The 24,158-nt window shown below is 41.5% G+C and overlaps 1 protein-coding gene across 1 annotated transcript in view; it reads right to left on the bottom strand.

Annotated features, from left to right (window-relative positions):
- The window catches only part of LOC141125202 (uncharacterized), a 54,182-nt gene extending 30,374 nt beyond the window's left edge, over window positions 1–23,808 (bottom strand). Inside the window, exons 1-2 of the mRNA XM_073612301.1 lie at window positions 23,724–23,808; window positions 8,463–8,867 (exon numbers count right to left, since the gene is read on the bottom strand). Of these exons, the coding sequence (XP_073468402.1) occupies window positions 8,463–8,867; window positions 23,724–23,796 (478 nt within the window). The 5' untranslated portion in view covers window positions 23,797–23,808. The remainder of the gene's footprint in view (window positions 1–8,462; window positions 8,868–23,723) is intronic.
- Window positions 23,809–24,158: the final 350 nt, after the last annotated feature.

Raw genomic sequence — 24,158 nt, 5'->3', positions numbered from 1 at the left:
GTCTTCGAGACTGTTCACAAGGGTTCTCCGTGCCGTGTTAGCTCCACTCAAAGAACAAGTTCTCTGGACATTATTCTTCTATCCAGAGGTCTGAAACAATTGCTGACGCACCAAGAGATTCTCATAAAAGCCCTGCGGGGATATGGCTGGTTTATTAACTTTCTCTAACTTAACAGTTAGTATGCCGTGAGGTACTCTGCCAACTCCTCTGTTCGGCTTCCACCAGAGAAAATGGTGGCAGTCAAAGAAGGAATCCTGAAGACACTTGTTTGACCATTTCTCAGTACCTCAATTTTTGGAGCACAAGATCGTCATACCGATAATCCCTTGGGCGCTCTGGCTTCGACAGTTTAGGCTGGGATTCTTAGCACAATAGAGGAAACAGAGTCTGGCACAGTTATCAACTGTCACTTAGTATGAGTAGGAGTATACGGTGGCGGCTGAAGAGGGAGAATATGATGAAGTCGCCCTGTTAGAACCATTAGACTAGATTACAATTACTATTCATCTCGGCAATCAGTTCTGCACCCCAAGGCAGGGGAGACAAATGCCTTGATATTTTTTTATATATATCGGTAATTGTGGTAAAGGTTGAATTCTTTTTCCGCGGGGTCTTATGTTGGGGCCTCCTGTGTTTATATTCACTTCCCCCTGTCACAAATGTCACGTCTACCGCAATGCAGGTGGTCAGACACTATAGCTAGCTACTGTGTGCTTCACCTATAGCAGCCCCTTTTCCCTTAAGGCAAGCAGTTCAGAGAATAGTCCAATATCTGATCCAGGTCATACACAGGGAAATCCAACAGCAAAGCAGGGCAGACAAACGGGAGGCTTGATCAGGAACAATGAAGGTAACTCACTCTGTCTATATCACAAGCAAGGGATAGAGTGTTCGGTTTGCTTATATCAGGTGACTGACCAGATCAATCACCTAACAGGTGAACACAGACAGGGAGAATGCAACAGCCAACACCTGGATGCTGGAATGAGGAGCAGGAGCACTTAAGTGATCCTGACATTACCCCCCCTCTGAGGAGGGGCCCCCGGACCCTTAAAGGCAAACTGGACATCCAGCACAGGACATAAGACTGGGCAGAGATCCGTGGATCAACGAGGTCAGGCTGGTTGGCAGGGGATGTGTCACAGGAGTCAAGCCGGATAGCTGAAACACGAACGGAGTGCCGAGTGCCCTGACAAAAAATGTTGAAAGCCCCACCTGGCCGAATGAGGCAGTTTATCCAAAGGATGGAATAAACCTCTTAGACCGGTTAGAATGGGTGTAGTAGAAGTAGGGTGAGGCCTGGTTACAGAAAGTCCTGAATAAGAAAAAGCAGGAAGTTCAACAGGCATGGGCTGGACTGGCATAATTGATGCAGTGGTCGGCTGGGCCACATCGCCAGGTGTAGCGACTGTCTGAATCGCATCACCAGAAAGTCCAGAATAAGAAGAAGCAGGAAGCTCAACAGGCATGGGCTGGACTGGCATAAATGATGCAGTGGCCGGCTGGGCCGCATCGCCAAGTGTAGTTACTGTTTGAAGCACATCGCCAGGCATAGCGACTGTTGAACTTGCGGACAAGTTAGCCTGGCTGTGTGTCCAAGGGAGTGTGTCCAACAGGCAAAGGTAGGGGTAATCCAGGGGACTTGACTTTAGAAGAAGTTTCCAAACGGGGCTCAAGGCTACGAGTCAACGGATAAGTTTGGCTTCTAGGAGGAGAGGATTCAGGCTGGAGAGGTGACCTGTAGAGAATTCAATAGACTTGTCAGCATCTTTTATTATAACAGAGTCATATAAAGGCACATGGTCATGTAAACTGGAGTCACATTTGGCATCATTGTCACGATCAGGATCTGAATAGGACTGTAATAAAGGCACGTGACTGGTACTGGCCACAGAAGAGTTATAAATGGGCAAGTGGTCAGCAGTTTTAATGCAATTCTGGAAGCAGGTCTTGGACCAGGACCCAATCTCCTCTGCAGCCCTGTCTACAGTGGGGACAGAAAGTATTCAGACCTCCTTAAATTTTTCACTCTTTGTTATATTGCAGCCATTTGCTAAAAACATTTAAGTTCATTTTTTTTCCTCATTAATGTACACACAGCACCCCATATTGACAGAAAAACACAGAATTGTTGATATTTTTGCAGATTTATTAAAAAAGAAAAACTGAAATATCACATGGTCCTAAGTATTAAGACCCTTTTGCTGTGACACTCATATATTTAACTCAGGTGCTGTCCATTTCTTCTGATCATCCTTGAGATGGTTCTACACCTTCATTTGAGTCCAGCTGTGTTTGGTTATACTGATTGGACTTGATTAGGAAAGCCACACATCTGTCTATATAAGACCTTACAGCTTACAGTGCATGTCAGAGCAAATGAGAATCATGAGGTCAAAGGAACTGCCTGAAGAGCTCAGAGACAGAATAGTGGCAAGGCACATATCTGGCCAAGGTTACGAAAAAATTTCTGCTGCACTTAAGGTTCCTAAGAGCACAGTGTCCTCCATAATCCTTAAATGGAAGACGTTTGGGATGATCAGAACCCTTCCTAGAGCTGGCCATCCAGCCAAACTGAGCTATCGGGGAAGAAGAGCCTTGGTGAGAGAGGTAAAGAAGAACCCAAAGATCACTGTGGCTTAGCTCCAGAGATGCAGTCGGGAGATGGGTGAAAGTTGTGGAAAGTCAACCATCACTGCAACCCTCCACCAGTCGGGGCTTTATGGCAGAGTGGCCCGACAGAAGCCTCTCCTCGGTGCAAGACACATGAAAGCCCACATGGAGTTTGCTAAAAAACAGCTGAAGGACTCCAAGATGGTGAGAAATAAGATTCTTTGGTCTGATGATACCAAGATAGAACTTTTTGGCCTTAATTCTAAGCGGTATGTGTAGAGAAAACCAGGCACTGCTCATCACCTGTCCAATACAGTCCCAACAGTGAACCATGGTGGTGGTGGCAGCATCATGCTGTGGGGGTGTTTTTCAGCTGCAGGAACAGGACGACTGGTTGCAATCGAGGGAAAGATGAATGCAGCCAAGTACTGGGATATCCTGGACGAAAACTTTCTCCAGAGTGCTCAGGACCTCAAACTGGGCCAAAGGTTTACCTTCCTACAAAACAATGACCCTAAGCACACAGCTAAAATAATGAAGGAGTGGCTTCACAACAACTCCGTGACTGTTCTTGAATGGCCCAGCCAGAGCCCTGACTTAAACCCAATTGAGCATCTCTAGAGAGACCTAAAAATGTCTGTCCACCAATGTTTACCATCCAACATGACAGAACTGGAGAGGATCTGCAAGGAGGAATGGCAGAGGATCCCCAAATCCAGGTGTGAAAAACTTGTTGCATCTTTCCCAAAAAGACTCATGGCTGTATTAGATCAAAAGGGTGCTTCTACTAAATACTGAGCAAAGTGTCTGAATACTTAGGACCTTGTGATATTTCAGTTTTTCTTTTTTAATAAATCTGCAAAAATGTCAACAGTTCTGTGTCTTTCTGTCAATATGGGGTGCTGTGTGTACATTAATGAGGAAAAAAATTAACTTAAATGATTTTAGCAAATGGCTGCAATATAACAAAGAGTGAAAAATTTAAGTGGGGTCTGAATACTTTCCGTCACCACTGTATGTGCGGGGAAATTTCCCAATGGTCAGGGTAATAGGTACAGTGCACAAGGTCACCAGGCCCATGGACAAGGGAGAATTATCAATGGCTAAAACTGAGGGTCTGTGCACCTTAGTCACCAGAATTTGTAGACGGTGTGCTAGGTCCCTATCAATGAAATTGCCAGCAGCACCAGAATCTATGAAAGCAGAGAGGCGGTGAGAAAACTCAGCAGAACCCAGTTGTCCAGGAACAAATAGTTTATCTCTGAGGGAAACAGGCACAGTATGGTCTATAGAAGCAGACCCCACCCACACTAGACTCTTGCCGTTTCTTGGCTTATTAGGACAGCTAGCGACAAAGTGGCCGTGGTTGCCACAGTATACGCAGAGTCGCTGAGATCTCCTTCTAGCCTTTTACCCAGGGGATAAATGGGTAGCGCCAATTTGCATGGGTTCATCCTCCTGGAGAGGTTGAGAGGGCTTAGGAAATGAAGAAAAGGTGGGCAGCGTACTGGGGGGCAAGGAAACAAACCTCTCTATACGCCTTTCCTGTAAACGCCTGTCTATGCGTATTGCTATTTGCATGGCTTCATTCAAAGACTTTGATTCAGGGTAGTGTACTAAGGAGTCTTTGATAGAGTCTGATAAACCTAACCTGAACTGACTTCTTTGAACTGGGTTGTTCTATCCAGAGTCAGGTTCCCAGCGGCAGGAATCAGAACAGTATTGTTCAGCAGTGCGTTTATCCTGACGTAATGACCTAAGGTTTGCTTCAGCTGAATGGGCACGGTCAGGATCATCATACAATAAACCTAAAGCCCTGTAAACACGGCCGGACTTTCCGACAGAAAAAGTCCGATGGGAGCTTTTGGACGGACATTCCGTCTGTGTGTATGCCCCATCGAACTTTTTCTGTCTGCATTTCTGACGGACTCAGATATAGAACATGTTCTAAATCTTTCCGTCGGAAATGCAGACGGAGTTTAGCCCGTTGGCAAGTCCGCTCGTGTGTACGGGGCATTAGGCTTGAAAAAAGGCTTCAAATTACCCTCTGACTGGGTCATATGTGGGGAGACTAAACGCCCAAGACTGGAGATCCCCCTGCAACCATGTAATAATCAGGCTGACCAGCTGTGTTTCAGAACCAGAAGAGTGTGGTTTAAGCTTAAAGTATAGCATACAACTATTTTTAAAGTTGAAGAACATATGGGGGTCACCAGAAAAACAGTCAGGCCGATTTAACTTTGGGCTCTGGCTCCTGCGTTACTGCTGGAGGTGCGTTTCCACGCAAAGACAGTTCCTGGACTTGGTGTGTCAGTTTGCAAATTTCCTCAGCATGGGAAACATGCCTGTGCAGAGTTCATCTTGACAAAAACATTTTTTTGTTAAAGGCTTGTGACCCCGCCTCTTTGTGACATCATCGGCCAGGGGGCCACATGTTGAGGTACCCGATATGGTTCAGGACGGGGAGCTTGCTTGTCCTCTCCCTTTCCTGACCTGCCAGGCTACATACCCAAATAAGAGAACGGTATGGATTTTGGGGGGACCCCACGCCATTTAAAAAAAAATTATGGCCTGGGGGTTTCCCTCAAAATCCATACCATTAAGCTATTCCAGGGTTACAAAAGCATAATCCATCTAATCCCAAATGAATCCCGGAGAGAGACACAATTGAAATTAATTCACTGTGCTTACATACGCTTTCTTTCTGAAAAATCCAACCAGCGGTCTGCCCTTTGCCTGCTCTGCTTGAATCCAAAACCCTCCCTAGCACAACGCCCATGGTTATGTCCTTACGTTTCAACTTTCTGGGACCAAGTTATATCTTTTATATCCACTGTCACCCTCATTCAACTTCCAAAGGCCCCAATTCTGATGCTCTTTGGTTACTGGAACTTCCCACCTTGCTCCCAACTGCCAACCCTCCGGAAGCAAGAGCACACCTCCTGGATCCTAATCTGTTTCTTAGTAGCCCAGAGCTCTATCCTAAAACAATGGACTACCACAATGCCTCCAAAAATCTCTCTAGTCAAGCAGGAACTAACTCCACTATTATACCAAGAGAAACTGACATCAGACTCATTTGACTTCCTTCAACAACTCTTTGACATCAGGGACACCCCCCTTAATGCCCATAATTACCCCCCTTTTTTTCACTCCCCCCCCCCACTTGCTCGTTAGAAATGATCCATCCAGTTTGTTCGAATTGTTGTATTCTCTTGTTTACCAAGGTGATAATTTCTTGTTTAGACATGCAATCACTACATATGTACTGACATTATTGGTTTATATATATATATATATCTATATCTATATCTATATCTATATCTATATCTATAGATATAGATATAGATATAGATATAGATATAGATAGATAGATACGTGTATATATAGATATATCTATATAGATATAGATATATCTATATCTATATAGATATATCTATATAGATATATATATGATTTTTTTTTTTTTTGCTAATGTTTCTTGTACTTGTAAAAAAGATGAAAAGCAGTGTGATCTCCACCCTCCCCATCTGGGTTTTCACACTCATCTCTTGTAATCCTGATTTCTTCAATAATTTCTATTGAAAAAAAAATCCATACCAGCTGTCAGTGAGGAACCATGTTGTTTACCAGTTGCTAAGGAGCAGGCTGCCGCCAGGCATTATGCTGTACTATTGTACTCCTAGGTAGAAATCTACCAATGCCATATGTGAAGTTTTTTGTTTTTTTTCAAACACTTTATTCCCCATTGTCATAGTGCATTCGTCAGAGTACTGTTTAATTACATCATCAGCCTGGGATACATTTTTATATTCAGCAATTTTTTGACCTGAATATATCAGAAAATTTCCAACAAACGGGTAACAATTCGGATTGTCATTTTATTAAATGTTTTTGTATGTAATGTGTTTTCAATGTTGGAAGGTGATAACATATGGAATTCCACTATTTTTATTTTTTTAATCTAATAAACTAACAGAATTAACCACCTCAGCCACAGAAGATTTGGCTGCTCAATGACAGGCCATTTTTTGCGACACGGCACTGCATCGCTTTAACTGAAATTGCGCGGTTGTGCGACGTTGTACCCAAACAAAATTGACGCACCTTTTTTCCCATAAATAGAGCATTCTTTTGGTGGTATTTGATCATCTCTGTGGTTTTTATTTTTAGCTCTATAAACAAAAAAACGCGACAATTTTGAAAAAAAACTTTTTGCAACAATAAATATCCCCAATTTTTTTTTTTTTTAAATAATTTTTTCCTCAGTTTAGGCCGATATGTATTCTTCTACATATTTTTGGTAATAAAAATCGCAATAAGCGTATATTGATTGGTTTGCGCAAAAGTTATAGCGTCTACAAAATAGGGGAAGGATTTATGGCATTTTTATTATTTTTTTTTTTTTTTACTAGTAATGGCGGTGATTAGCGATTTTTATCGGAACTGCAACATTATGGCGGACAGATTTTTGGGACCATTGGCATTTATACAGCGATCAGTGCTATAAAAATGCACTGATTACTGTGTAAATGTCACTGGCAGGGAAGGGGTTAACAGTAGGGGGCAATCAAGGGGTTAACTGTGTTACCTAGGGAGTGATTCTAACTGTGGGGGGATGGGACTGCCTGGGTGAGTATGTACTTAGTATGAAGAACAGATCGCTCTCCTCACCACTGACAGCACCGAGATCTGTTTATATTGATAGATCTCCCTCCTGTCTCTGTGTGGAGCAATCGCGGGTGCCCGGTGGTCATCACGACCGCCGGGCAAGCGCATCAGCTCTGGCGTCGCAGCGCTGGAGCGCGCCTGCCCTCTAGTGGTCAAAATGTGAGCCGACGTATAGCTATGACAGTTCGCCCAGAGGAGCCAACCTGCCACAGTATAACTGCGGCGGCTGGTCGGGAAGTGGTTAAACTGCTTGGTTACCAGTGCCTACCTTTTTGACAGTGTGCTCTTATCACCTTCTTCCGCTCCCTTTTTTTTGCCTGTTTGATGCACAACCACACCCTACAGGTGAGTCAGTGAATTCTTTACCCCTCAAACTCCCAATTTATACTGTCTGTTTTTGCTATTATGCTGTATTACCACATGTTTTCACTATTAAAATACTGCATGACTTCATAAATTAACTCATGCGGTATTTTAGTAGCGTTTTTTAGTGAGTGGCAAAAAACTTTTTGAGGCTGAGTGGTATCTTACCGCAAACTTGTATGCGGTAAGATACCACTTTGTGAATGGAGCTCAATATTGCTAAAAGCTGGTGGCCACCTATTGCACCCTCTATACCAGTGATGGCGAACCTTGGCACCCCAGATGTTTTGGAACTACATTTCCAATGATGCTCAACTACACGGCAGAGTGCATGAGCATCATGGGAAATGTAGTTCCAAAACATCTGGGGTGCTAAGGTTCGCCATCACTGTTTTATACAGTTAAAAGTATGTGGACACCCTTTCAAATGATTAAGTCAAGGTCTTTCCAATGAGTGGTACTTTCATACTACCATATTAAAGTACTATTTTATTAAAGTATTGGTTCCCTGAGATAAGGCCAGTGTAAGGAATGTGCATTCTTTGTTTAAACATGCAATTGTGTCCAAAACACTCATGCGTATTTAAAGGAAAGGAAGCCTTTTAATTTAATCACCATGTGATGTCTATGACTAGTGGGTTACATACACACATTTTCTGCTTTCCCCACTCCTGCCAGAACTAATTTACTTAATTTAGAAATTTTCTAAGCAGGTGAAAGACATGCTAGGTTTTTTCCAACTTTTTGTAATTATTCTCTAACATTGCTATAGTACCTTTGCAGTATACTGAACATTTCATTTATGTATTCTTACCATCTGGTTTATTATTGTGGACTTGTAACAGAGTACCATTTTCTTGCCTTGAAGTTATTAACAGCACAGGCATTTCAGAAACAATCTTACAGACATACAGTCCTTCATCTTCCTCTGTGATGGATTCCAGTGTCATCATTGTTGTGTCATTGGTAATTACATAAGAACTTCTTTTTTGGTTCATCGGTGTAAATATAGTCATATTATTTGGATGTGTCCACAAGCCAGATGACAAGAGAGTTCCATTGTCATCCCATGGATGTGATTTGTTGTATTTTCTCCATTCCACTCTGATCCTTTGGGCGTTTGTAATATTCCAGCTACAGGTTACATTGACAGACTCCCCTCTATGTATCCATAATTCATTTGGAATCTGGGTGACCATCAACTTCCCAAGGACAAAACCTGTTAAAGCAAAATGCAGATTTAGTTTGTAGTTGAGCTTGTGAAAAAAAATTGTCTTAGCCTACTTTATTATACAAAATCTCAGAGACAGAGATATAAAGTAAAAGTGAATAAAGAATAACATTTTGCATAATATCTATAGAGGCAAGTACATAGCCATTGTTGTATCCTTTGGAGAGTGCATCAAAAGTCATCAAAATACTCTTGCACCATCTCCTAAACAGGGACTACTATCTCAATTTAGCCATGGATGGTAGTCAGCCCAAACTGGATTTGTAGTTTATTTGTTCACTTGAATATGGGACAATGTCGCGCTACTAGTGATAAACGATTGTGTATAAAATAAAATAATAAAGCCGCTAGCATAAACAGTATAGTGGACTGCACAAATGAGTGAAAAAATATATAAATAAATGCAGAGCTAATATGTTACAAAGTGCAACAGTAATGTGTCACTAAAAGTGTGAAAAATAAGGCTGGTGGTGACTTATGAGTCAGACATCAGTGTAAACAATTTACAACAAAAATAAATCAAAAAAAGTTTGTCACAAATGAGGAAGTAATAAGTGAAATGACCATATATGACAGCAAGAAAAAAACCTGCAACAAAAACTGTCCGTGGTGATTTTTTCGTATGTGTATGTATGGGCAATAATTTATTTATTTCCCTTAGACTTTTGTTTAAAAGAGAAAAAAAAAAAACACTTTTTAATTTTTTTGCTACCAATGTATATTTTTCTCTTTCATCTCTAAACCTTTCGCTCTGTGATGCTATTTTCCTTTTCAGCTATCCTTGTTTTTTTTCAGCTGGCCATCCTATTTGTCCTCAAACCATGAGTTAGTCACCATTTATACAAAAGACCCTCAAATTCAAAGGTGGGAGACCATCATGTGGTAAGTTTCAGGAAAAGAGTGCCTCCCTTTGCGGACTGCTTTGAATTTTTTCAGCCCTGCATGCTCATGCTCTCTAAGTTCAAGAACCACGGAAGGCGGACGCTCTTTGGAGGAACGTAGCCCTAGATGCCGCTCGCATTCAAAGGGAAAGTTCCAAGGATGACGTCTTTTCGCTTCTTCCTAGAGCAGCGCTACCAACCCAGCAAAAGTCCTGCAGCGCCTGTGGAGCAATACCTAAGCCCAATAGGCTGGTGAGTTAAGACTGCCTGGAGGAGTTCGCAGTTGACAGGTAACACTCAAATATCATTGTTATTGAAAAGGGTGGCGTGAGATTTTATGCTGTACTTATTTAAATTATCTCGGCCAGGCAGACCCCTCCTAGTTGCCTGTCACTAGAAGAGCATCCTGGCACCATAGCAGGTGGTGTTTACCCACTTAGTTACGCTACTCTGGCGAGTGGGCAGCCACACGAGTGGACAGACACTCTTCATCAGAGGAAGGCCCGGAAATGCTTGGCTTCAGTTTTCCCTTCATTGAACTATGGATTGAACTGGATACTATGTATCCAGACGGTCAAGCAGGCCAATTGTATAGGTAAGTCATATTCAACCTTTCTTCAGAACGGCAACGTCCGGAGAGAAAATCTCCTTTATTTGTCTATAGAGGCTTTATCCTCGTTAGAGATTGGGTAGCATCACTTTAATCCCTTCCTACAGTAGATACGATGTTTGAAATTTTGGGCTGCGTTTGTTTTCTCAGGCAAGTTCGGTGTAAGATACTTTATAACAGGAAATCTCTGTGTTGGTAGCAAACCTAACACAGCCATACCAGGAGTGAAAGGAAGTCTGTCCTGCTCCTGCAAGATGGGAAGCAAAGGGATAGGGAATGTTCCTCTTCTCAGCAGGTTCCATTCTTCTAGGCAGATGGGCTGCTATAATACATACATACATATCAGACCTAGGGGGGTTTTCATCCTGATTCCATTCACAAAAAGAATATATAGGCTTCAATTCAACCCTGTATGTAGTTTGCAAGGGATGGTGGCTAGCGTCCGGTTGTAGATCTGAAGACGTTAAACTTTTTTTATCCCCTTATGCCCCATGCACACGATCGGAAATTAGGCCAGAAATAGTCCGATGTGAGCTTTTGGTTGGAAATTTCGACCATGTGTATGCTCCATCGGACTTTTGCTAGCGGAATTTCCGCCAGCTAAAGATTGAGAGCAGGTTCTCTACTTTTCCGACGGAAAAAGATCCTATCGGAAATTCCGATCGTCTGTAGCAATTCCGAAGCGCAAAATTCCTACGCATGCTCAGAAACAATTCGATGTATGCTTGGAAGCGTTGAACTTCATTTTCTCGGCTCGTCGTAGTGTTGTACATCACCACGTTCTTGACGGTCCAAATTTCAGAGAACTTTTGTGTGACTGTGTGTATGCAAGCCAAGCTTGAGCGTAATTCCATTGGAAAAACCATCCAAGGTTTTTCCGATGAAAATTCCGATCGTGTGTACGGGGCATTAGAGATCTTCAAAATGGAGTCCTATGCAGGTCTCTGAGACTGTTCACAAGGGTTCTCAGTGCAGTGTTAGCTCCACTTAGAGAACAAGTTCTCAGAGTGCGCTGCTACCTGGACAACATTATTCTTTTATTCAGAGGTCTGAAACAATTGCTGACACACCAAGAGATTCTCATAAACACCCTGCGGGGATATTGCTGGTATTATTAACTCTCTCTAACTTAACAGTTAATATGCCAGGATGTACTCTGCCAACTCCTCTGTTCGGCTTCCAAGAGAGAAAATGGTGGCAGTCAAAGAAGGAATCCTGAAGACAGTAATCTCCACTTGTTTGACCATTTCTCAGTGCCTCAATTTTTGGAGCACAATATCATCATACCAATAATACCTTGGGCGCTCTGACTTCGACAGTTTAAGCTGGGATTCTTAGCACAATTGAGGAAACAGTTAACAGTCTGGCACAGTTATCAACTATCACTCAGTATGAGTAGGAGTATACGGTGGTGGCTGAAGAGGGAGAATCTGATGAAGTTGCCCCGTTAGAACCATTAGACTAGATCACAATTACTATTCATCTCGGCAAAGATAGCCTGCAAGGCACACTGTGAGTAACCGTCGGTTCAGTCCAATGGGAGATTCCCAGCCAAGCAGGGTAGTCTTAAATTCCCTAGAAATCCAAGCAGCTTCTTTAGCACCTTTCGCCTTACTACACAGAATTAAGGGAAGATCAGTCCCTCTGCAGTTGAACAACATGGCAGCAGTTGCCTATATTCATCACCAAAGAGGAACTTGTAGCAATATGCTATTAAGAGAGGTGAACCCCACGCTGTCGAGGTCAGGAAATCACCTGCAAATTCCAAAAGCAGTTTACCTCCTAGGGGACTTGAACACACAGACAGACTGACCATCATGCAAACTTTCCGGAGCATGAGTGGGCCCTACACTGTAGGTCTTCTATGAGCTGGTCCACGGGTGGGGCCAACCACAGACAGACTACTTTGCTTCTCACAGCAATTACAAACTTAGGAGGATGTCTGAATCAGTTCTGCACCCCAAGACAGAGGGGACAAATGCCTTGATTTTCTCCATGGATCTGCAATCTAGCCTATATATTTTCCAACAACATTTATCGTAATGAGATTCCTCTTGAGGCTATCGAGAGTGAACATGGTAGTCATATCCATTCCTCCATTTTGATAATGAGGGCCTTGAGTTTTCGTGGCCATTCATCTCACGAGACAGAAGCCAAATCCCCTTTGCACATACGCATTATACTGGAAAGGGGTGGGACTTTGAGTGAGGCATGGGACTGTGCCTCCATCCCAAATACAAGAGAAAGAGGAGGGGCCGAGTGGGACTTTAAATGAGGCAGTAGACAGATTGAGGTGAGAAAAAAATGTTCAAATTTATTGTGTAAAAAAACATCCTGGTATATGTCACATGTAAAGGGTTACGTGTGCAAGTGCACAGAACATGACCTACATAGTTACATGCATATACAAACAGTCATACCAATAAATAGCTGTTACAAATTGTAATGTACAAGAATTACATGTATACTGGAAAGCACAAGACACATGATATAAAATGAGTATCAAGTATAAAAAATGTGAGATGCATCAAAAGGTAGATCAGCGTAAAATCCTATATTAAAACTCAGTGGCTGCATCCATGGTGCCCGACGCGTTTCTGTGAATACACTTCTTCAGGGGCGGATGCTACAGGACTTCTGAAATAACAAAGGTATAACACCATCAAAAAAATAAAAAATAAATTAAAATGAAAAAACCAGAAAAGACAAAATGTCAATTTCTGGGTACTCACAATATGACCAAACTGTGGAACACGGTAGGGACTGGGCATGGAAACGCACCCTTCCCCGGAGCTGAGGTGGCAAGCAACACAGCGCACAACAGGCGCCCACCAGCATCATCTCCCAAAACGCAGGCATCTCCTCCACACCATAGCCAGATGGATAAGAGTAATAATCAGTTATCTAAATGAATGGATAAATCCATAGGGATAGTAAGGGATATGTAGCTAAGGAGTAGGAAGGAGTAAATGGATGTGATAAAGTCATGAAGTATTACCTGGAAGTGCTTAAGACAAGAGCTCACCGACGCTGTGGTGTCTGCACTTGTGTGAGGAGGAGAAAGCCGCACTCGAGGCGATGCCTAATAAGCGTCCCGCCTGCGTCGGTGATTACATGATCTTCAAGCAGAAGGATGTCTAATGCCGCGTACACACGACCAGATTTTGCTTCAGAATAGACTCCGACGGTCTTTCCAATGGAGTTCCGACGGAAAGTCTGGTCGTGTGTACACGGCATAAGATTCAAGCTCGGAGAGGTTCAGAATTAGATATTGTTTTCTTTCTAGAAGGAGTAGACTTGTGTCCGGTAGATCATCTTGTATTAAGGTTAGCGACAGCCCTCCATCTCACAGTCATCTGGGCATTGCCTAACTTCCCAGAGGATCACTCAGGAGTGCAGAGAGCCCTGAAAAAAAAGTTGAAAGCCCCACCTGGCGGAATGAGGCAGTTTATCCAGAGGATGGATTGAAATGCTTAGACCAGTTAGAATGGTTGTAGTAGAAGTAGGGTGAGGCCAGGTTACAGAAAGTCCTGAATAAGAAAAAGCAGGAAGTTCAATCGACATGGGCATGTAGAAGCTGATTGTCCCCCTGTAAAATGCATAGAAAGGTAGAGTTTCACTTTAACCACTTGCCGACCAGCTCATGTACATTTACTGCGGCAAGTCGGCTCTCCTGTGTGAACCGACATAACTGTACGTCAGTCTGTGCATGTGAGATTGCGGGCGCACGTGCTCGCTGCGGGCCTGGGGAGTGTGCCCACGGATCCGGCAGGCTCAATGTTCACCGGCTGCCTGCGATCGTTATGCACAGAGGCAGAACGAGGATCTACCTTTGTAAACAAGGCGATTTCCCGTTCTGTCAGATGACATGATATGACATGACAGTGATCGGGAACAATGATCTCTGTCATGTCCCAGTAAGCCCATCCCCCCTACAGTTAGAACACACCTAGGGAATACAGTTAACCCCTTGATCGCCCCTAGTGTTAACTCCTTCCCTGCCAGTGTCATTTATACATTAATCAGTGCATTTTTATAGCACTGATCAATGTAATAATGTCACTGGACCCCAAAAAGTGTAATTTGGGGTCAGATTTGTCTGCAGCAATGTCGAAGTTCTGCTAAAAATCACAGATCGCCTCCATTACCATTAGAAAAAAATAAAAGTCCATAAATCTACCCCATAGATTGTAGACACGATAACTTTTGCGCAAACAATATATCCTTATTGCGATTTTTTTTTTAACCAAAAATATGTAGAAGAATACATATTGGCCTAAATTGATGAAGAAATTTGTTTTTTTACATTTTTTTCGGAAATGTATTGTAGCAAAAAGTAAAAAATATAGTTTTTTTTTTTTTTAAATTGTCGCTCTTTTGTTTATAGCGCAAAAAACTAAAACTGCAGGAGGTGATCAAGTACCACCAAAAGAAAGCTCTAAAAAGGACATAAATTTTGTTTGGGTGCAACGTTGAAAGATAAAAGTTACACTCAGCGCTGCTCCTGTAAACAATAAACACTAATATAATATCTGATAATAATAATAATACAGTGCCTACACCAATATAATATCTGATAATAATACAATGCCTACATCAATGGCATGATATTACTTAACAATATAGTATAAAGTGCTCAGTGCAATTATAGTGCAAAAAAAGTGCAATCATATAAGGTCCATCCAGTACAGTGTGCTGGGCTTGTGCAAATATGCAGTTGGTGTAATTCTGAGGTGAAACTCCATGCTCCCCTCGTGGGTCCACACTCACCAGCACAAATCTTTAAATACGCCTGTTATTATATTAGGATGATAACTCCCATCAATGGTTAGGGCTGTTGGATATGGTCATTATATGGAAATGACTCCTTCCTTCCACCGGTGTGTTAAAAGCATTTGGAATATCCTATATCCAAAGTTATCACCTTCCCAGCTTTCACGATGATCGGATATCCATTTAAAACGTATGGCAATTGGGGGGCATGGCCAGCATCGGAAGTGGATGGTCGCACTATAGAAGAGCTCTGAGAACCGAGTCTCCCTGAAGCAGCCCAGCACTATTTATAGCCTACCTGATAACACAGCATAGCATAGCAGGGGAGATACCGAGGAAGCAGCTGATGATGTCAGGGAAAAGAAAAAACAAAGGTAAGCCCCGTAAATTAAGCACATTTAACAACCTGGCCGATGTTCTGCCAAGAAAGGTCCGCCCGGCGGATAAGGACTCCCCTGTACTGTGCAGGCGCAGCGCTTGCGCAGTACGAAGGACTAGGGAGCTGGCGAAAATTGTACCAGACGATGCCGCACGCTCCCGATGCTCATGCTACTCTGCAAGGGGCGGGTCTATTATTACTGTTATATCGTGTAAGGGGCGGGTGCCTACAGATATAACAGTAATAATAGAGCGTAATAATAGACCTGCCCCTTACTTAGACGATATAACACTAATAATAGAGCCGCCCCTTGCAGAGTAGCACGAGCATCGGGAGCGCGCGGCATTGTTTGGTAGAATGTCATGTTAATTGCGCATGCGCGGTGTAGAGTTCACTCACAGCTGTTTATGTTCAGCAATTTTTGCCATCACCATAGTAGTTTGTACTGCGCAAGTGCAGCGCATGCGTAGTACAGGGGGGTCCTTATCCACCAGGGGAAATTTCTCGGCAAGACACCGGGACTCCAGAGAAACAGCATGGTGCCGGCCCCTCCCACTCACAGCACAGCATAGGAATGCAGGCTGATCAGTGTGAAGGAGGAGGGAGGGGGGGAGAGAGCATAACAGCTCTGACCCAGCTAATGCAGACATCAACAGCCCACTGAGACAAAAAAAAAGAATTTCTGTTGCTGAAAGTTATGTAAGTGACTCTCACCCTAATGTAAATGCTACATTCACAAACAACCCTTATAATGAAAAGCTTAATGCATTCCCCACTTCTGGCCAGCCCATAGTTGACACAGATCTTAAGGAAATGCTACTATCCTTAAGGGGAGCTCTCCAGCAAGATATGCTATCCTTTATGCAAAAATCCAAGATGGAAATGGATGCTTTGGGAGAAAGGGTAGACCAGTGGTCCCCAACATTTTTGGCACCGGGGACTGGCTGCGTGGAAGAAAATTGTGCCAAGGCCCGGCAAGAGGGGGGAGGGGGGATGTACGCACACGCAGCGGGAGGGAAGCGAATTTCGTGGGCAATTTATTTGGGCAATAGCTGGTGTTCTGCTGTTGGTATTTCAATCATCACGGCACCATGGTTGGTATGGTGTCAGAATGAATGAAGCGCATTATTTCTTATATTACATTGTAATATAAATGAAATAGTTTAACTCACCATAATGCAGAATCAGTTGGAGCCCTGAGTGTGTCATTTTCCACGTCGCCTGCCACCAGATGAGGATTGCCACTTGCCGTGCTGCCTTCCACCAGATGAGGAATGCCACTTGCCATGCTTGCCTGCCACCAGTTGAGGAATGCCACTTGCCACGTCACCTGCCTGTGCCACCAGTTGAGGAATGCCACTTGCCACGTCACCTGCCTGTGCCACCAGATGAGGAATGCTACTTGCCACGCTGCCTGCCACCACATGAGGAATGCCACTTGCGACGCTTGCCTGCCACCAGTTGAGGAATGCCACTTGCCATGTCACCTGCCTGTGCCACCAGATGAGGAATGCCACTGCGGCGGGCTGCGGGGCGGGCGGTGAGAGATGATGTCATCTCTCTGCTCCCCGCTGCACCTCCGACATTCTGTATGCTGTGAGGGCAGAAGAGCGGTAATGCTAGGCGGGCAGGGAGAGATGATGTCATCTCTCTGCTCCCCGCCGCACCGCCGACATTCCTCACGCTGTGAGGGCGGTACAGCGGTGATGCTAGGTGGGCGGAGAGAGATGTCAGCTCTGCTCGCCAGCCCGCTTCTCTCATTCGCCCGCCGATTTTACTGAAGCCCACAATGGCTTAGTGGATTCACACGTAGATCTGGAGGATGAAATTAAACATCTACAGTTGAAGGTTTCCGATTTAGAGGACAGATCCAGACGGAACAATATAAAATTTAGAGGAATCCCTGAAAATATAAAAATTTCAGATTTGAAACAATTTTTATGCCGAATAATGTCTGATCTGATACCTACAATATCTCCTAAAGAGCTGGTAATAGATAGAGTGCACAGGCTGCCTAAGCCCTCTCACATACCAGAAATGTTGCTCAGGGATGTAATTGCGAAAATACATTTTTACCATGTGAAAGATCATTTGATGCAACTTGCGAGACAACGTTCTCCACTACCAGATCCTTTTGCGGGCATTCAGCTATACTGGGATTTGTCACAAGCAACCATTTTGGCCCGAAAAAATTTGAATCCAATAACCAAAATCCTCCGCAACCATAACATTGTGTACAAATGGGGGTTTCCTACTAAACTGCTCATAGAGAGGGATAGCATCTCCCACTCTATTTACACGCTAGAAGAAGGGCAGAAGTACCTCAAATCATGGAGATTATTACCAAAAGAAGGTGATCTTAATTTGGAGAAACCCCCTCTGGGGAAAATAGCACCACAATGGCAAACTAGCCATGGATAAAGGGCACCTATACTGGCATTCTCTCCTGCTCCTAACCTGACTAACCTCATAGACAATATGGAGTATTATACCGTTATGTCCTCAGGTATATCATTTCTTCAGGGAACTCATTATAATTGTATCCCAAAGATTTACTTTTCCCCCAACTGCAAGTACTAACATAATAGTACACAGGAGTTGTCCACAACTCCTCCTTGTTTTTACAGTTTTTTGTTTTTTTTCAGTTTTTCTTCAGTTGTGTTAAGAAGTTGGTTTTGCTTTACCTTCATGAACTTAGCTATATGGCTCTCTCCAACATTCCGTTATATAATGCATAACCTCGCTGGAATAATCTGGTTTATCCTAATAATAGCAACGTGACACTTTGCTATCTTTATTTTCACATTAATGGGACTTAAACTACTATCATTAAACGCAAAAGGACTCAACAGTCCCCACAAACGGAAAGCTCTATGGACTGATGCCTTAAAGTTTGGAAGTGACATAGTATGCGTCCAGGAATCACATTTTGCTAAAAACAATTCACTGAAGTTCACTCACAACAAATATCCACATATTTTCCACTTAGACAATCACAAAAAGAAACAAGGAGTAATTATTGCAGTAAGAGACACCGTAACATTTAAGATGCTGGATTTATAAACAGATGACCACGGAAGATTTATTATATTAGTGGCTACCATAGACAACATAACATATACAATTGCCAATGTCTATGCACCCAACACACATCCTCACCGATTCTTGCGGAAAATATTGAAAAAAATACGTAAAATCCAAAAAGGTAACATCATTTGTGGTGACTTTAATGCCCCTATGGAACCAAATATTGATATGACCAAGAAGAACCACACCATCAGATTGGGACTAAGTTATCTTTTTTTTCAAGAAGACCTGTATGACCCCTGGAAGTGTCTTGACTCCATCAAAAGGGATTATACATTCTTTTCCAATGCACATAAAACCTACTCAAGAATAGATTTTTTCATCACAGACAAAACTCTTACAAAAAACAATAGACGCCAAAATTCATAACATTACCTGGTCAGACCATGCACCAATTATATTAGAAATACAGGTGGACCAGCAATGCAACAACACATTTCTATGGAGAAATAATACTTATATTTTATCACAAGAGAAGCACATGTCTGTGATGAAAGAAAAGCTACAGGAGTTCTTTATGGTAAATGATAATGATTCTGTGTCGAGCACTACTCTTTGGTGTACCCACAAAGCCTACATTAGAGGTTTGCTAATTCAACTAGCCTCTAAGGAGAAAAAGAGGAAATCTACCACTATAGATAAAACTAATGAGGGATATTAAAACCCTACAAAATGATCATAAAAAGCGACCTAATGACCCACAGTTGTTATACCAACTTAATAACTGTAGAAACGAATTAAGAGCTACTCTAGTAACTAACCAAGATAAATATTTTAGGAAACTAAAACTTAACTTTTATTCACAAGGTAACAGAGCAGGGAAGTTGTTAGCCTCCCAAAAAATCAAAGGTAGAATTCAGAAAATGGTCCATCATGACAATGGAAGGGTCATTTACAATCCCCAAGATATAACGGACAACTTCTCAGATTATTATGGACTCCTCTATAATCTAAAGGAGGATAAGAATACTCCCCAACCTTAAGCGGAGGACATAACAAAATTTCTAGATAATGTCAAGCTTCCAAAGATTGATGCTGCTACCTTTGATAATCTAAATAAGCCGATTACAGAACAGGGAATATCAAAGGCCATTAAAGACATCCCAATTAATAAGGCACCAGGTGTCTACGGCCTCTCTGGTGAATATTATAAAACATTTGCCACTACTTTACTACCCCACCTGACTAAATGTACAATATTACAGCCTCCAGTAGTAATAATTTCCCAAAGGAAATGTTGGAAGCTATTATAATAACAATACCGAAACCTGGGAAAGGTACTACTTCACCGGCCAATTATAGGCCAATATCATTGTTAAACTCCGACATTAAAATTTATGCTAAAATACTAGCTAGTAAACTGTTGGAAATTACTCCCTATCTTATTGGATTGGATCAAGTGGGCTTTGTTAAAGGTCGGCAGGCCCCTGATGGAACAAGGTGTATGATTAATTTGATTCAACAAGTGGAGAATAGTGGATTGCCTTCTCTGCTTCTTGCTTTAGATGCAGAGAAGGCATTCGATAGAGTTATATTTAACTGATAGTGCAGCGCTGTAATATAGGTACTAAAAGTCCATAAATAAAAATAATGCAAAACTATATCCAAATAATCATCAGTGATGTGGCTTCATGCAGAAAAACTCAGTGGGAGTATGTGATCCCTCCACCAATGTCAGAAATGGCCTCTCACCTCAGCGCAGGGACCCTTTAATTACAGAGGGTCAATGTGCACCTTCCTTTACGGATCAATTAAGACAGTAGGCAGCAGGTCCAGATCAGCCGGATACCTGCAAAAGACTAAGGGCTATGCAGAACAGATAATCCCAGGAGACATGGCTCATGTGAATAGAGAAGGGTACAACATAGTGCTTTTCGTAGAGAGACTTTAATAACAAACAATCAGAATAAAACTTACAAGGCTCTAATCCAGTGCCAGATGCTAAAGCGTGTGGATGAGGATGCGAGATGGCCGCGGGTGACGTAACAACGCTTCCTTTTCTGCATAAAGCCACATCACTGATGATTATTTGGATACAGTTTTGCATTATTTTTATTCATGGACTTTTAGTACCTATATTACAGCGCTGCACCATCTGTTATATATTGTTTTCAGGGATTTGTGATTATTGACCCTGGTGTTCAGCAGCTATTTGCCATTTATACATATATGCGCTTTGTTTTTTCTTTTATTCAATAGAGTTCATTGGGGCTATCTATCGGCAACACTTATGAAATTTGGATTTACAGGTTTCATTCATTCAGCCATAATGTCCCTCTATACGAAGCCCTCTGCTAAAGTATTCACTTCAGGAAATTTGTCCAAAAGCTTTGACCTTTCTAATGGCACAAGACAGGGCTGCCTTCTTTCGCCTATAATATTTTCATTGGCAATAGAACCTTTGGCAGAACTAATCCGTTCGAATGAATTAATTACAGGTATTAAAGTGGGCAATATTGAACACAAATTAGGATTATTCGCCGATGATATAATACTTTCCTTATCCAATCCTGAAACCTCTCTCACCAATGTGCAAAATATATTAGAATCCTTTGGGAAAATCTCATACTACAAAATTAATAGCAACAAATGTCATGTCCTGCCTATGAATATATCCCAAAAAGCTACATGACCCTTAAAAATAAAATGACTTATAATCTGGACCAGCCCTCCATTCCTTATTTGGGGATCCAACTTACCTATCCAACAGCTAAATTATATGAAGTAAATTTCCCTAAACTACTAGAAAATATAAAAAAGGATCTCAAATCTTTCCATAAAACACAACTCTCCTGGGTAGGGAAAATAGCGGCTTTTAAAATGCAGACCCTTCCCAAAATTCTTTATTATTTCCGCTCGCTCCCCATCCAGGTGAACAATACATTTTTCAACCAGGTGAATCTAAAACTTAAAAAATGTATTTGGAATGATAAAAAACCTAGAGTAGCCTTCTCAATTCTTACCACTACTAAGAATAAAGGTGGAATGGGTCTCCCAGATATTCGACAATATTACTATGCGTCAATCCTTGATCAAATGAAATTTTGGTTTTCTAATTCAGACGAGAAACTTTGGGTAAATATGGAAAAAGAAGTCACTAAGGGCAATGACGTGTGCATTAGCTATAGCGTATGCTTTGCTTCCTAAAGTCGTAATACCAAAACTCATCACTGTTAAATCCACGTTGATAGTTTGGAAACACATATTATCTAAATCAAAAGAACTAGGTGAACTAATTAAAATCCCTGTGCCCTTAAGAGTGCTGGACTACTGTAGAGCCCGTATCTCAGTGAATAATTGGATTTCACAGGGGTTTAATTACTATGTCAACCTACCCCTAGCCTATAAAGAGTTAGTGATAGAAAAACTTAGACATTTTGAAAGATTAAAGAAACTTGACCCAGAATCGAGCATGAATATCCCATCAATAATCTGGAAGTTCCTACTGAACAAATACGCTTGTGATAAGAAAGGAATATCCTTATTTTACAAACTTTTCTCAGAATTCCCTAGAAAATTCCCAGAAAACCCCAATAATATGCTGAAATGGGAAAAGGATCTTTCCTTATCTATTTTTTGGCAACAATGGAATAAGGCCATAATTCTGAGCACTAGAGCATCATCCTGCGTTAAACATTGGGATAATGCCCAAAAGATATTAAACAGATGGTACCTTACACTCAATACACTTTCCAAAATCTACCCATCACTCTCCCCAACTTGCTGGCGATGCAATGAACAAACTGGTTCCCCTTATCATATTTTATGGAGTTGCAAAAATCTTAGTAGTTTTTGGAAATCAGTTTTGACATTTATTGCTAACCTCACTGGTAATTTACTTCCCCTTACTCCCGCAATGGCCCTTTTAGGAATAAATCTGGATCTTTACTCTGTAGAATATAGAACAGTAGTAGCAAATGTATTAATAGCAGCAAGGCTGACTATAACAAAACTATGCAAATCCAACAAAGCACCGAATTTATCTGATGTTGTTATAAGGTTGAATACACAAGCTCAATATGAGTTAATGTTGGTGTATAAAAATTACAACACGGTCAAGTTTGAGAAATTGTGGCAAATATGGACTAGTCACCCTAGAGCTTCTACCTCACTCAAAAACATGAGCTGCAGTTCTTAAACCATATTTCAGTATTATTCCAGGAGTAATATCAAGGCTTCACAGTTCTCTCTTTTTCTAATTTCTTGAATTGTCCATGATAATGCTGTCATTATATTAGTTAGCGCCTGTTTACAGTTAGAACCCAATGGGGTAAACAGGGATGGTGCTATACTGTTTATGTATGCTTTATTTGATCATTTGTATGAATACTGTCCTTTACTTTGATTGAGATTAGTATGTAAATGTTTTACTGCTATACCTGATTGTTATATACCAAAACCAGCTGCATTTAATTTTTCTGTTATTTGTATGGAAATTTCAATAAAAATACTTTAATGATAAAAAAAAAAAAAATGAATTAAGAGAAAAGAGTATATTGGGGGTTATTTACTAAAGGAAAATCCACTTTGTACTGCAAGTGCACTTTAAAGTGCACTGAAAGCGCACTTGGAAGTAAAGTCGCTGTAGATCCGAGGGGGACATGCAAGGAAAGTAAAAAACTGCATTTTAGCTTGCACGTGATTGGATGATAAAAAAATCAGCAGAGCTTCCACTCATTTCAGATCTACCCCTTAGATTTAGAGCGACTGCACTTCCAAGTGCACTTTCAGGCGCTTTCAAGTGCATTTTCAGTGCAAAGTGGATTTGCATTTCGTAAATAAACCCCCATAGTATAATACTGCTAGGTTTATTCATAAAATCCAAAATCATTACACTTACATCAAAACTTTAAAATTGTGCAGAAAAAAACGCTGCCTTGGCGTGCAAACTACTGTCACTAGGTCTCCTCAGCTTAAACGTCACACAACCACGCAATTGTCAGTTAAAGCAACGCAGTGCCGTATCGCAAAAAATGGCCTGGTCATTAAGGGGGCAAATCCTTCCAGGACTTAAGTGGTTAACTTTACAACACTACATTTTTATTACTAAAATATAAAAGCAATACTGAGTAAGAGAAACATTATACGTGATAACAAAATCTAAAAATACTTACATTGAAAAGATAGGAGTGATGTGAAATAAAAGCAGAATATCATTTTTGGAGCTTCTCGGCTGTATCTCATCATGCTGATAGACTGAGATGCAGCAGAGTGAGGATGTGGGTTTCATTAGTAACACCTTCTTCATTTAGGTCATAAATAATACTGCACCAGTATTGTGGGCTAACAAGTGCTGTATTTCGTACATTTATTATATTATGTACCCTTTAATCACAATAAACAATTTACAAGGTACCCCTCAGGGTTTGCAAGTTCATCTCATGTCTCTAAAGTGTGAACATTTATTGTTAAAGCTTCTAAATATATATCAATGTATTTATTGTTTTTAAACTAAAAAAAAAAAGAAATATAGTAAAATTAGCTTATTTGGATAATAAAACCACTTTAACCCATTAGAATTATCCCTTGGGGTACACATGTCACTAGAA

Source organism: Aquarana catesbeiana, linkage group LG01, assembly GCF_042186555.1.
Source record: "Aquarana catesbeiana isolate 2022-GZ linkage group LG01, ASM4218655v1, whole genome shotgun sequence".
Lineage (NCBI taxonomy): Eukaryota > Metazoa > Chordata > Amphibia > Anura > Ranidae > Aquarana > Aquarana catesbeiana.
Note: the sequence above shows the minus strand (reverse complement) of the source record. Positions and strands in the feature narration are given on the sequence as shown.